Raw genomic sequence first — 13,453 nt, 5'->3', positions numbered from 1 at the left:
CGCCAGCCTCCCCCAGGGTGTGACCTCTGTGTCCTTGAACTGGGTGGCCCTGCCCCTATACTTCACAGTCACAAGCAAAGCCCGGCAGGTACAGGTGCTTTGCTAGGTGATGATGGCAGTGACGTGGCTTCCACCTTGGCTAGAAACTGTGTCCCTTGAACCTTGTCTGCCCACACCCCCGAGTGGCCAAAACGTAAGATGGGAGGCGCTTACCTAAAATATGCTCTCAGGGACAGCCCTCCCTTGGGATGGCTTATCTTGCACTCTGTCCAACTCTGGCATACCTGTCCTTGTGGCTTCCAGGCCTGGAGCACTTAGAAGAGGGGAGGGGCTGGTGGGAGAGGCAGGTGAGGAGATGGGACACTCTCAGAACATCCCCAGTCCTGCCCGTGCCTTACAATTCAATAAAACTCCAGCTGGTCCTGGTGATCTGTAAAAGGGACAGAGGAGAGACCTGTCTTTTTTGATCGGCTTCTGGAAGGTTAACTTCAACGTCTGGAGCTTGAAGGAAGGAGTGTTTGGTTGCCTGGAAAACCCCAGGCTCTTTGGACAGGACTTACTTCCCAGGCTCCTGGGAAATGGGGATGTGACTGCCTCACACATTTGAGAGCCCCAGAGGGCCATCGAGGGAGGGGTGCTTGGGTGCTGGGCGGACCCCGGGTCCGGGCTGGTTCTGCTGCTTGGGAGCTGCACGACCTTGGGCGGGCGCTGCCTCCTCTGAGCCAGTCCGCTAATCTGTCCAGCAGGGTCATGAGCATCCTCACGCTGCTAGGGCTACTGAGAAAACTCTGAAGGTGACAGTCTGTGTCAGAAACTTAGCATCTGCTTAACAAATGACAATTTGGATTTATTATGACCATGTCAGGGATCAGAACTGGGGGCGCTTAGAGATCTCCAAGCTCAACTCTACCTTTTGCAAGAAGGGGACACTGAGGCCCAGGAAATTGACAGATTGTCCCAGAAGGAATCCGAGCCTGAGCTGGGCTTTAGACCTGTCCTCTGGCAGGCAGGGCTGTGTGGTTCTGTCCCTGGGTCTGCAGCCTCCGAGAGGGACACCGCTCAGAAAGACCCAGGCTGGAAGCTCGTGTTTCTTCCTGTGGGAGGCCATCAGGGTATGTGCTGTGTGGAGTTGGGGTGTCCTGTGCACAGTTGGAAAATCTCTCTGGCCTTGGACCAGAAGCACAGCTGCAGACACAAACAGGATATGGAGTCTCGGGCCGCAGCAGGGACACTGGCCAGGAGAGGAAATGTCTCCAGACCCTTGTATGGACATGGAGCCTGTCTGCACCGCTTTCAACACAGCTTCCAGAGACATAGACGGAGGCAGAGCAGAGCATCTCTGGTGTCCTGCACACTCTGGAGAGTGGGCAGAGGACAGCAGCAGTTACCCTTGGGCCTCACCTCACAGATGGGAGATGGAGGCTGAGAGGAGGAGGGGACGTGCCCCAGGCACACGGCGAGTGGGGGGTGGTCTCGAGTGCTGCTCGCACATCTCTCCACGGCCTCTCAGAGCTGTTACCTGCGCAGCGGAACAGGACAGCCCCTTCCCAAGGGGGGCAGGGCCTGCAGGGTGGGCGACAGTGCCAGGGGGCTGGACGAGGTGCCAGCCCCTGAGATGATGGTCATGGTCCATGTGCCCGTTGAGAGCCGTCCCCTGTGCAGAGGACCCGACACTGGCATTCATTAAACCAACAGATATTCCAGTATGACTGTGCTGTGCTCTCTGTGCTCAGCCTGTTAGAAAAGCTCTCACATCTAATTGAATCCTCGTGAGGACCCAGGGCAAGACTGCACAATCCCCACCCACCCGGAGCTTCTTGTGAGGCTGTGTTGGGGGACGCGGTGCCCTCCGCTTGCCCAGCTCCTACCCCGTGTGGCTGCAGGGCTGGAGACGAATCGCCCCTGGAGCAGGAGCGTGGCCCTCCCGCCTGTGGGGAAGCCTCGCCGGGAAGGGCAGTCACGGAGGCCAGAGGTGGTACAGGCGGGTGGGGAGAGAAGGACCTGTGGGGGTGCAAGGGGTCATGTTGGGTGCAGCTCTGGGCATCCACAGGTCCTGGGGAGCCCATGCAAGGCAGGGCTTGGGGCATCTGCCTCTCGTGACAGCTGACACTACTGGGGTGGTGGCTTACCAGGAGAGCAGCCCAAGCAGAGGGGAGGCTGGTGCCCTGAGTTGCACCTGTCCCTTGGAGAAGGTACCAGGAGAGTCCAGCTGCAGAGGTGCTGTGGCAACGGTGGTGGGACCTTTGAGAAGGGTGGGGACACCACCAGCTCCAGGGGCTGAGGAGGGGGAGGCAGAGGGAGCTGAATAGAGGCCCCTGCCCGTGGGGTTGGGCAGGTTGGAGGCTAAACTCTCGCGGACGGAGGAAGGAGCTGGTGGGGGCAGGCAGCCGGCAGGTGTCTGCGAGAACAGGGTGGAGGGCGAGGTGGCGGCCTCCAGAACTGCGAGAGAAGAAATTTCTGTTGTTTGAAGTCCCCAGCTTGTGGCACTTTATTAGGGCAGCCCGGGACACTGATACAGTGACCGTCCCAGCTACCCTTCAGAGAGACCAGACAGACCCTTGTTCCCGCTCCGCAGAGGGGCGGCCAGGGTTTGGAGAGGCCACGTCACCCGGTGGAAGGAGGAACTGCAGTGGGAGCTATGGCCCCTCTGCTGGGCAGCCCCCTGGTCCCTGGGGTCCCACAGGGGAGACAAGATGCACCTTTGACATTCAAACTCCTGTCACTGGGGACTCTGAAAATGTCCATGTGGTGCCTCTGGTCCCCCGCGTGGGCACTGAGCATGCACACGGCATGCAAGGAGAGCAGTGCAGGGTGGGGACTGCCCTTCGCGTCTCCTGGCTCCTGGTCCCTGGGCTCGGTGGAGCGGAATGGGGTTTGTGACTTTAGGAGGTCTGTGCTGAATGCCGAATGCCAGGGAGCAGAGCCTGTGATGTGAGACAGGACGGACAGGAAGCGGGTGGAGGACGCGCAGGCCGGGGCGGGAGTGGGACTGACGGAGGAGCCCACCCAGGGTGGCGGGTCTCAGCAGGGCCAACTTCGCCCCCAGGGACAAACATCTGGAGATGTTGGGTTGTCAGGATTGGGGGAGGGCTACTGGAGTGGGGAGAGGCCAAAGAGCTGCTGAACCTTCCCCAATGCACAGGGCAGCTCCCACCCCACCCGTGACAAAGAATGACCTGGCCCCACTGGCAGTGGAACACAGTGAGAATCCTAGGCCTGAGGCCTTCGGCATTAGTCACACTGGTTCCCAGCTCATCTTCTGGTTGGTCACCCGCCTCGGGCCTGTCACATGACCTCACTGAGCCTCAGTTACCCTGTCTGTAAAGTGGGCACATTACTAGTTTATTAAACCAGACCACACATGTAAAGCCCCCACCCATCGTGTGTGTGTGTGTGTTTGTGTGTGTGTGTGCACACGTGCAGATGTGCGCGCACTACATGGAAGGGGAACAGAGAGCAGGGCTGAGGTTGGCGAGGCTGGAGAACCAGCAGCTGCTGGACTTCCCCAATCCCAGGGGCAAGAGGCAGCCCAGGTACCCCCAGCCTTTACCACAGAGCCTGGGGGCTGGGCAGCGGGCAGGCCGGGACAGGGCCTAGAGCCAGTCCAGGAGGGAGCTAATGATCAGCCAGCTGTCCCAGTGTGGCCACGCTGGACCTGCCTCTCGTCCCGGCCCCCAGGCGCAGGGAGGAAGTGGGGCAGGAAGCAGGGGGCGGTGGCAGCTGCTGCGCAGACAGCCCGGCTCTGGGCGGCCCCTGCCGGCCCCGGGCAGCAGGAGAGGGCCCCGTGGGGCCAGCCAGCACTGAGCCGGCAGCAGTGACCTGGTGCCCACGTCCTACGGCCCTGTGGGCCCAGGAACTGCCTCTGAAGAGTGGAGTGCAGGTACGGGGGGCTGTGGGACAGGTGGGTATGGACTGGCTGGGAGGCTGTCATCTGCAGAGCCAGGTCTTCCCACAGTTGGAGCAGTCTCCCACTTTCCACCTTCCTGGAGACTTTTCTGACCTGTTTTGGTCGGGGTAGAGTAAAACCGCAATCTGGGGATCCGGGGGAGGCTGTCAGTAAGAATAGCGTCCCCTACCCCCTGGAACTTCAGGGAACTGCCAGTGCCCATGGGCCATAGAGGTTGCGCCAACCATGATTTCAGGTTGGACAAGTTGCTGTCGCTCCTGCGACCACACTGACCTCATGCTAACCCCCAGCAAGTGCACCTGAGGATCTGGATGAGCCATGGGAACCTGGCCAGCTGTGAGGCCTTCCAAGTCCCAGGTGTGACCCACTCTGGATCAGCTCAGGCCTTGTCAGCAGACCCACAGTGTCACTGCACTGTGACCTGACCACTCTAAGGTCACCACCCTGGATCTCTTTTCCATCAACTAAATGGTACGAGACACTCGATCAGGGGCACACCTGGAAAGTTCCAGGGCAGAGCCTGGGCCCAGTCTTCCAACTCCAGTTCCTGCCCAGGACACAGGGTCCCTGCTCACCACTGAGGCTCTCTCCAGGCCTGTCTGGGCTCAGTGAGTGTTCGTGGTGCCGGGGCAGGAGCAGCCAGCATGTGCCAGCCACTGGGGTGTGGCTTCTGGCCACAGCAGCTGTGCTGAGCTCGTGGCTGGCGCAGGCTGGGGCAAGAGTTGGGTGCATCCAGGTTAGGGGTGAGAGCGCAACTGCCGGGCTTGGACATGCCTGGGGAGGATCCCACCTGTGCACCTTGATGTGTGACCCTAGGTAGGCCGAGCCTCGGAGTGCATGTCTGTTAAGTGGACACGGTGGCCACACCAGCCGTGGGGTCACCGTGGGGTTAAGTGAGGATGCTGTGTTAGCACTGCAGAGCGGGGACTATTGTTTTGGGACCGTCAGCACCCCATGGACATGGTGGTGTCCTGTGTCGGCATTGTGCCAGCATTTTACACGTGTGAAGTTATTTAATCCTCCTCACAAGAATGCCACGACCTGGGTAACATCGACCCCGTAAGACAGAAGAGAGAATCGAGGAGGTTGCTAGGTGTGGTGGTTTCTTGCAGCTTCCGTGTTGAGTTATGACAAACTGGTGGCTTACAACAACAGATTTATCCTCTCACAGCTCTGGAGGCCAGAAGCCCCAAATCAGGGTGTCGCAGGGCCCTGCTCTATCCAGAGCCCTAGAGGGTCCTACCTGCCTCTCCAGCTCCTGGAGGCTCCAGGTGCTCCTTGTATCATGACTGTGGTGCTCCACTCTCTGCCTCTGCTGTCACAGGGCTCTTCCAGATTCTCTTAAAAGGACACGTCTCTGGGTTTAGTACCCACCAAATCCAGTATCAACTGATACTTTTTTTTTTTTTTTTTTTTAAAGATGACCGGTAAGGGGATCTTAACCCTTGACTTGGTGTTGTCAGCACCACGCTCAGCCAGTGAGCTAACCGGCCATCCCTGTATAGGGATCCGAACCCGTGGCCTTGGTGTTATCAGCACCACACTCTCCTGAGTGAGCCATGGGCCGGCCCTATGTCACCTCATACTTAACCAAAGTTAACTTTATCTGCAAAGACTCTATTTGCAAACAAGGTCCCATGCTGAGGTTCCTAGTAGACATGAATTTTGGGGGGACAGTGTTCACCCCAGTGTCTAGGGTGACAAGACAACCCTCCAGAGTTACTTCTTGATGAAGTGCACAAAGTCTCCATGGTCCCTCGAAGTATTTGCTCAGCACAGCGTGGTGAAAACTGCAGCCAGACCTCCCCGAAGCTGTTTGCAGCTGTCCGACCTCCTTGTGAGGTGGGTGTTTCTGTTCCCATTTTCTGGGTGAGTAAACTGAGGCACAGAGAGGTCTCCATGTTCTGGTGCCAACCCCCCTCCCCTGGGCTTGGGTGTTGGACTGGGGCCAGAGCTTGTGGCTGACCACCCAGGGGCCCCCCGGTGGTTTGTCCCGAAGATCAACTGGGTGGAGGACAAAGGCCAGATGGAAAACAAGTGTCTGCAGGCTGCTTGGTGATCACCCTCACTCGGCAAGCTGACCCTCGGGAGCGTCTGGGCAGTCGCCTCTTCTGTGGCAGTGAGCCGGGCTGCAGGCGCAGCGAGGCTGTTTGTAAAGCAGCAGGGAGGAGAGCCTTCTGCAGGGACCGAGCCGCTTCCCCACGGCCGGGCTCTGAGCAGGAGGCCCACGTACGTGTTTGCAGCCGTGCGTCCTCCCCGAGGGGGTGGGAAACTCCCTGCGCCGGGAGCCTTCCCTTTTCTCAGAAAGCAGGCCCTGAGCACCCGCTCTGCACCCTTGCCCCGGGGCCCTGGGATGCCCCCACGAGTGGGCCAGTTCCTGACCCAGGGGAGGTGGGTGGGAGGGAGGCAGGTACCCCGGGCACCAGCCAGGGGTAGGACACCTGCTCCACCTGCTCTTGAAGGACAAAGTGGCAGAGAGCAGAGGGCCAGGCCCCCAGGGTAGGGCAGGGATTGGAGCTGAAGACCCCATGAACCAGGAACCTCACATGTCAGCAAGATGGACTCAGTGGTGAGCTTCAGAGGAGAAATAGGGGCAGCTGGCCTCACAGGCCATGTGCTTCCTGGTCCTGACGCGGGAGCTGGGACGCAGTTTGGCAAAGTGGGGAGGGGAAGAAAGCAGAGTCCACGGCTCAGCTGGGCTTGGACATCCCGAGCCTCTCCCGGGCAGGTGCTGCAGGTTCTTCAGGCATGTGCAAGGCGGGCACGGCACCGGGGGACGAGGGAAGAGAGAAAGCAAAAGCACCAGGCTGGGTGTGGTGTGTGGTCATTAACAGATCCCGCACTGAGAATTCTGCAGCAGGGCTGCCATCCTGGTGTCTACAATGCTGTTTGCTTCCTCCTTTGGAAAAGTGAACATCGTTGGGCCTGAACCCCCTTCCTGGGACAGAGCAGCCTTCCTGGGAGGGGGAAGGGGCCACCTCCAGGGGCTGGGGTCCCCTAGGGTGCCCCTTGGTGTCAGGTGCCCCTTCTGATCTGCCCCCCCCCAGCCCCTGTCCTTGCCCCTCAGAAGTGCTTGGGGATGGGAAGGATTTGGGATTTGGCTACACACTGACCAATCACATTATGGTTGGAGCAGGTGCATGATGCACAGGTGTGTAGGTGGCAGGTGGGCAGGAGGGGGTTCCTGCGGCTGTTCTGGGTAGGCAAGGTTGAGCATTCCTAGCCCATGATCAGCGAGTGGTAAGGCTCACAATGAGGGGCTTTCCTGGCTGGGGCGTTCCTAACCATGTTCCTGCCGATCGTGAGCAGGGCCGGGCCTTCTCCCTTCTGCCGCAGAGGCAGATGCTGGGGGGTGTGGCTGATCCCCAGTCCTACGGCCACAGCTCTGGCCCAGGCCGCAGAACTCACTGGCCCTGTGGCCCCCGTGCCTATGTTTGATGCCTGAAAGGGGTCTCTGTGTCTTCTATGTCCTCTGCTGGGTAACAAAGCCACTGATCCTGGGAGCAAGGCCTGCCAGGTCATGACGGTCCCAGGAGAGAGTGCAGCACAGTGACTGGCCACTGGGGAGAGGCCTGAGTGCACCCAGTTCCGCCTTGAAGAGGAGGGTCTCTCCTGGCAGCAGCAATGGCACATGCAAAGGCCCTGTGGTAGAAGACAGCGCAGCAGGCATGAGCCACTGGGAGGCTGGGAGGCGGCCTGAGGGGCGACAGGCGGCACGGAGCAGGAGGCGGGTTGTGTACACCTCCCCAACATGCGTGGGTACCAGCTGTGACCAAGGCCTCTGTTGGGCCTCAAAAGTGTCGGCACTCTGCACGTCAGCGTTTCCTCCTCTTGACCTCTGACTCGGGCAGCAACGTCTGTGTTGGTCCCAGCAGCCTGTCTCCACGGAGGGGCCATTTCTGCTGACCAGCACTCTCCTCTCTCTGCAGAGGCCAGCAGGTATGCCCAGCCCTTGGCGTTGAGGCCACCACGGGTCATGGAGGGCCCCACCAAGGTGACCATGGAGGAGCGGACCCTGATGGGGAGGGGGCCTGCGGGACCCTCGGGAGGCGGTGGCAGTAAAGACGAGGTCCATAGTGTGGCCATGGCCTCATCTGTTGTCCAGCAGCGAGCAAGTTCCAAGGAGGCCAGAGGCGGTGAGTGCAGCAATCCAGGCCCACCATGCCCGCTCCGTCCACCCTGCCCGCTCCGTCCCCCTGCCTGCTACGTCCCCCCATGCCCGCTCCGTCCCCCTCGTGCTCGCTCCATCGGTCCTGCCCGCTCCGTCCCCCTTGCCCGCTCTGTACCTCCCTGCCCGCTCCATCCCCCGTGCCTGCTCCGTCCCCCTGCCCACTCCGTCCCCCTGCCTGCTACGTCCCCCTGTGCCCGCTCCGTCCCCCCCGTGCTTGCTCTATCGGTCCTGCCCGCTCCGTCCCCCCTGCCCGCTCCGTCCCCCTGCCCGCTACGTCCCCCTGCCCGCTACGTCCCCCTGCCTGCTACGTCCCCCTGTGCCCACTCCATCCCCCCCGTGCTCGCTCCATCGGTCCTGCCCGCTCCGTCCCCCCTGCCTGCTCCGTCCCCCCTGCCCGCTCTGTCCCCCTGCCTGCTACGTCCCCCTGCCTGCTACGTCCCCCTGTGCCCACTCCATCCCCCCCTGCCCACTTCATCGGTCCTGCCCGCTCCGTCTCCCCTACCCGCTCCGTCTCCCCTACCCGCTCCGTCCCCCCTGCCCGCTCCGTCTCCCTTGCCCGCTCCGTCCCCCTGCCCGCTCCATCGGTCCTGCCCGCTCCGTCCCCCCTGCCCGCTCCTCTTTTCCTTCCACTGTGTGTGTTCAGAGGGAACAGCTGAGCCTGGTGAGTCATTTGCAAGATGAGGGCCCAGCTCGTGTTTTCCAGGCCACCTCAGTGATAATAAAACTGGTACAGAGAGCAGGGAGAGGGCCTGCAGGCCAAACATTTGTTCAAGATTGTTCTAGAAATACCCCTGGACGTGTTAGCCTTTGTATTCCAGTCGTGCTTTGTCCTCATATCACCCCCGGGATTACTCAGGATGGAATGTTCCTCGTTCTTCGGGAGGCAGACCCAGAGAGGGGAAGGGGCTAGCTCAGGCCACATGGTGACCAGTGGCTGACTGAGGACTAGCGCCCAGTCTCCTGAGGCCCAGGGCGGGGACACCTGCCCGACCAGCCCTGGTTCTATTCCTGATTATTGCTGGGCCACTGCTTGTATTGGGCCTCAGTTTCCCCACTTGTAAACCCGAGAGGTGTTGAGGTGACCGCCAGGACCCCATCTCGCCATCATCCTTGGATGCTAGAGGAGGAGGGAAGATCTGGAAGACCAGGGTCGGCCCAGGCCCCTCCCCCCCAGGTCAGCCTGTGGTCCCGGCCCCCTCCAGGCTTCCTGATCACAAGGTCTAACCCCGTCCCGTCCTGGGTCTCCAGGGCTTGGCACGTAGCGGACGCTCCATAACCATTTGAGCGATCAGTGAGTGGGTGACACATTGTGAGAATGAAATCGGAACCAGAGCCTGCCAGGCAGACGCTGGGCACTCGGCGTCTTTCTGCACCGTCACCGCGGTGCTACCGCGCCTGGGTGGAGGGGGGGAGGGGCTGGGGTGACTCACCAGGGGAAGTGGTCCTGCAGCCACATGGCCGCCTGGCCAGGAAGGGAGGGTGGGAGGGAGGCGCTGGTCCTGCCCAGGCCCACAGAGCAGCTGGGAAATCCAGACCTAACACGGGCAGGACCAGCCTCCTGCCAAGCTGCCCAACCCAGGAGGGGCTGTGGTCTTGGAGAAGTGGAGTGACATCCCATGCTGCAGCGGGACTAGGACACACTTGGATACAGAGCTGTCTGCCCCAGACCCCGAGTTCTTCCTGGGCTGTCTCCTCCCTTCTCGTGGTCGGCAGAATAATGGCCCCTAAGATGTTCACAATGGAACATCTCACCCCTGGGACCCGTGTGTTATCTCATAAGGCAGAAGGGACGCTGCTGATAGTACGTTTAAGGATGTCGAGATGGGAGTGTCCTGGATTATCCAGGTGGGCCCTAAACGTGATCACAGGGGTCTTCACAGGAGGGAGGCAGGAGAGAGCCAGAAAAGGAGATGCAATGACCAAAGGGGAGTCAGAGTTGGAGACGTGTGAGCCGAGGTGCGCAGGCTCCTCCAGAAGCTGGAAAGGCAGGGAGGGTCCCCTAGAGCCTGCAGAGGGAACACTGCCCTGCTGATACCTGGGTCCTAGCCCATGAGACCCACTGGAACTCCAGAATGTGTGTTTTAGGCCTCTGAGTGTGGGCAGTGTGTCGCAGCAGGGCAGGAGCCCTACTCTCGTAGCTCCCTCCTCACTGGGCTTCTGCGGGGCGGGAGGAAGGCAGCTGACGGACAGGTGGCTTGTGCGGCACGGTCACCTCTCCTCTTCCAGAGAGGCCTGGGCGCTGGGTGCTGTGAAGCCCAGTGCAGCTGCTCTCCCTGCATTCTAGGTGCCCGGTATGTTGCAGACGTGGCTCCACCCCCTGGAGTCCCTGGACCTGCTGCGGGGACCCCTCCTGGCCAGATGGGAGCGTGTCCTACAGGTAATACCTGGCCCTGCACTGTGTTCCAGGTCAGACCTGGAGTGTGGGGCTCCCTGGGCACCTGGGAATGTCTAACCCAGGCTTCTTGAAGTGGGGCCCCACACTGCCAGCCTTAAAATCACGTGGGGAGGGGGAGTAGCTTGTTAAATTCAGTTGTCCAGGTCCCTGTCCAGAGGTTGTGTCTTGGCGGGGCTGAGGCAGTTGGGCAGGGACTCCACCTTTCCACCTAGGGCTGGAAGGCCACAGTAGGCCTGTGCTCATGTGTGGCCTGGGCAAAGGGCTTCCCTGGGCCTCTCTGCATTTTCTCGGATAGGGGAAATGACCCCTGGAGGCTCATCGGTGACACTCTGGGAAGGGGCTTCACTGGTGGGACATGTTAAGGACTAGACAAAAGTGCCTGTATTGTAGGGACACAGAGGGAAAGGAAGGACCCCCACGAGAGGCGTCCAGGGACAGGCTTCCCAGGGTGGGGCTCTGAGGACGGCCCTGGGCGGGGCAGCCAGTGCACAGGAAGCCACTTACCCTGGAGACCTGCCCCTGGCCCTGCCATGGGGACACTGAGACACAAGCATCCCTCGTTGGTCTTTCACCTTTTCTGAGATGCCTGCCGGTCCCCAGAGCTCCTTTTGGGTGGTTAGTGCCGCCTGTGGCCACTCGGGCTGAGCAGGACATGCCGGGCAACACGGCAGGCTGCTCTGGGCTGGAAACTCAGCAGCGCCCGCCCTCTCTTGGGAGTAGGAGCTGCCAGCCTCAGAGCCTCACCGCTCAGTCGGTTGTGAAATGCTGGGCCGCGTTTCCTGTTGGGGGTGTGCCGGCTTCCAGATTCCAGAAGTCTCCAAGCTGCTCAGCCCTGGCCCTTCCCCCACAGGGGGGTGGGCGTGTTTGCTCCAGGGTCCCCTAGCCGGAAAGTTCTCAGGATTACTTGAGGGGTGTGGGGAATCTCTCTCTGCCTCCCTCTCTCTCTCCACCTTCTGTTCCCTTCCTCTTTGTCTCCCTCCCCCTCCCCCTCCCCTCTGCCTTGGAGCAGCCCCCACTCTGTGGAGGGCTGGCAGCCCTCGAGAATGCCACTGAGTCTCTACCTCGAGGAAATGGCGGGTTCAACACTTCTCCACATCTCCAGGCACTGGGGCTGGATAGGACTCAGGACAGACACGGTCCCAGCTTCAGGAGCCCGGATTCTGGTGGGAAATTAACAGCCTCAGAGAGTGATAGGAGATGTGGTTTCAGGATCCCCGCAGGCTGGTGGGGAGGGGAGGCCTCCTATAGCCTGTGTAGGGCAGCAGCCAGGCAGATCTGGTCTGGGAGAGGCACCGTGGGCACACAAATGGTGTGGTGAGAGCCGTGGTGGGGTGCGCTGTGGGCGCCTCTGAGACTCGGGCAGCAGAGAGAAGGCAGGGAGAGGAGAGGCCAGGAGGGGAGGCAGGGCCGGAGGCTCAGGCCGTGGAGGCCGCGGGAGGATCTCCCGTTTTATTCTACCTGGGATGGGAACCCTCGGCTGCTGCCCTGTCCAGTAGGGCAGCCACTAGCCACACGTGGTGGTCTGCATTTAAACTGAACTTGAATGACACTAACGCCCAGCTCCTGGGTTGTGCTGGCCCCCTCTCAAGAACTCAGTGGGCCCACGTGGCTGGTGGCCACCGCACAAGACTGGCAGATAGAGAACATGTTCATTTCTGCAGAAAGTGCCCATGGACAGGGTCCCCGGGTCCATGTAGACCAGAGCAGGGCCAGGCACAGACAGCCACTGACAGGGCCCAGGGTATAAGGAGGAGTGGGCAGCAGTGGGTCTGAGGGTAGATCCAGCAGGATACGCAGGTGGGCTGACGGGGTGCGTGCTGGAGGGAGGTGTCACTGGCCGCCACAAGTGCACTTCTCCATCCTCCATAGGACAGGCACTCACAGCCAAGGAAATTGAGGCTGGGGGGTAAACAACCATCCCAGGTCTTTATGGGAGGTGTGGGGCATTGTTGAGATTTAAACCCATGTCTCTTAGGCTCCCCGTGGACCCTTCGCCAGGCTTAGGGCATTAGGATTGTGGGTGGGAGGCTGGTGGGGGACCCACCCACAGAACTCTCAGCCTGGGCCCGGCAAACTGTCCAACCTTGACCTGCCCCTTCCAGACGTGACCCTGCAGCTGCTGGCTGTGCAGAGGAAGAGCGGGCTGCCGGACCCTGGCCTGCAGCAGGCCCTACGAGGCCGGCTCCGCCTCCTGGAGAACGACAGCCGGGAGGTGGCTCGCATGCTCGGGGTGAGCCTGTTTCTTGGGGGCCTGGGGAGGTGGTGGCAGGGGCTGGGGAGAGGGGCAGGGTGCAGCGCTTGAGGACAGACAGAGGAGGAAGGTTGCCGAGGCAGGGAGCTGCTCAGGGGAGAGCAGGGGCCACGGAGGGGACGACCCCATGAGGTCCAGCCGTCCAGGGGGGCCAAGGCGGCAGGAGGAGCCTTTCCCCCGAAGCCAGGCACACCGGACACCTTCCCGGTGCCCCTGTCCCTTTCTCCATGCACCCTCCCACTGCTGGGATTTTCAGTCTCGTTCACGGGGGCTCGGAAGGACTGGTGTAAAGAAGGTCTTGACGGAGCCAGCGCCCTGCTGCCTGTGCGCGGACCAGCGGTCTGGCAGAGGATGGTGACGGGTGGGCTGAGCCCAGCGGACCTCCCGTGGCAGAGTTCCCATGGTTTAGGGGCAGGACAGGGCATTGCCACCCCTGACTTGAGGTCAGGCTGACCTGACCTTGGCCTATGCCCTTAGCCTCCATGAACTCAGCTTCCTCGGCCTCGTGCTGGGGGTGCTTAGGCCCATGTCCCCACAGAGCTGGTGTGGGGATTGTGTGATAACGCACACAAGCCCCCAGCATGGGGCCCGGCACATAGTAGCTGCTCTGCAGACAGACGGCGGTGCAGGAGGCGGGCAAGAACGTGGCTGAGTGTGCTGCTCCGGCTCCGAGTCCCCACTGAGCACTCACGGAGGGTCACACCTCGGAGGAGAAACGGGCCTTAATTT

General features: G+C 61.1%; 1 protein-coding gene across 5 annotated transcripts in view; it reads left to right on the top strand.

Moving 5' to 3' along the window:
• SH3TC1 (SH3 domain and tetratricopeptide repeats 1) overlaps positions 1-13,453 on the top strand; it is a 55,672-nt gene that overhangs the window by 18,467 nt on the left and 23,752 nt on the right. For all 5 annotated transcript variants that reach the window (XM_063108037.1, XM_063108039.1, XM_063108038.1 and 2 more), the window contains exons 2-4: positions 7,837-8,043; positions 10,363-10,455; positions 12,576-12,703. In XM_063108037.1, the coding sequence (XP_062964107.1) occupies positions 7,884-8,043; positions 10,363-10,455; positions 12,576-12,703 (381 nt within the window). In that variant the 5' untranslated portion in view covers positions 7,837-7,883. The remainder of the gene's footprint in view (positions 1-7,836; positions 8,044-10,362; positions 10,456-12,575; positions 12,704-13,453) is intronic.

This window comes from Cynocephalus volans, chromosome 9, assembly GCF_027409185.1.
Source record: "Cynocephalus volans isolate mCynVol1 chromosome 9, mCynVol1.pri, whole genome shotgun sequence".
In the NCBI taxonomy this organism is placed as follows: domain Eukaryota; kingdom Metazoa; phylum Chordata; class Mammalia; order Dermoptera; family Cynocephalidae; genus Cynocephalus; species Cynocephalus volans.
Note: the sequence above shows the minus strand (reverse complement) of the source record. Positions and strands in the feature narration are given on the sequence as shown.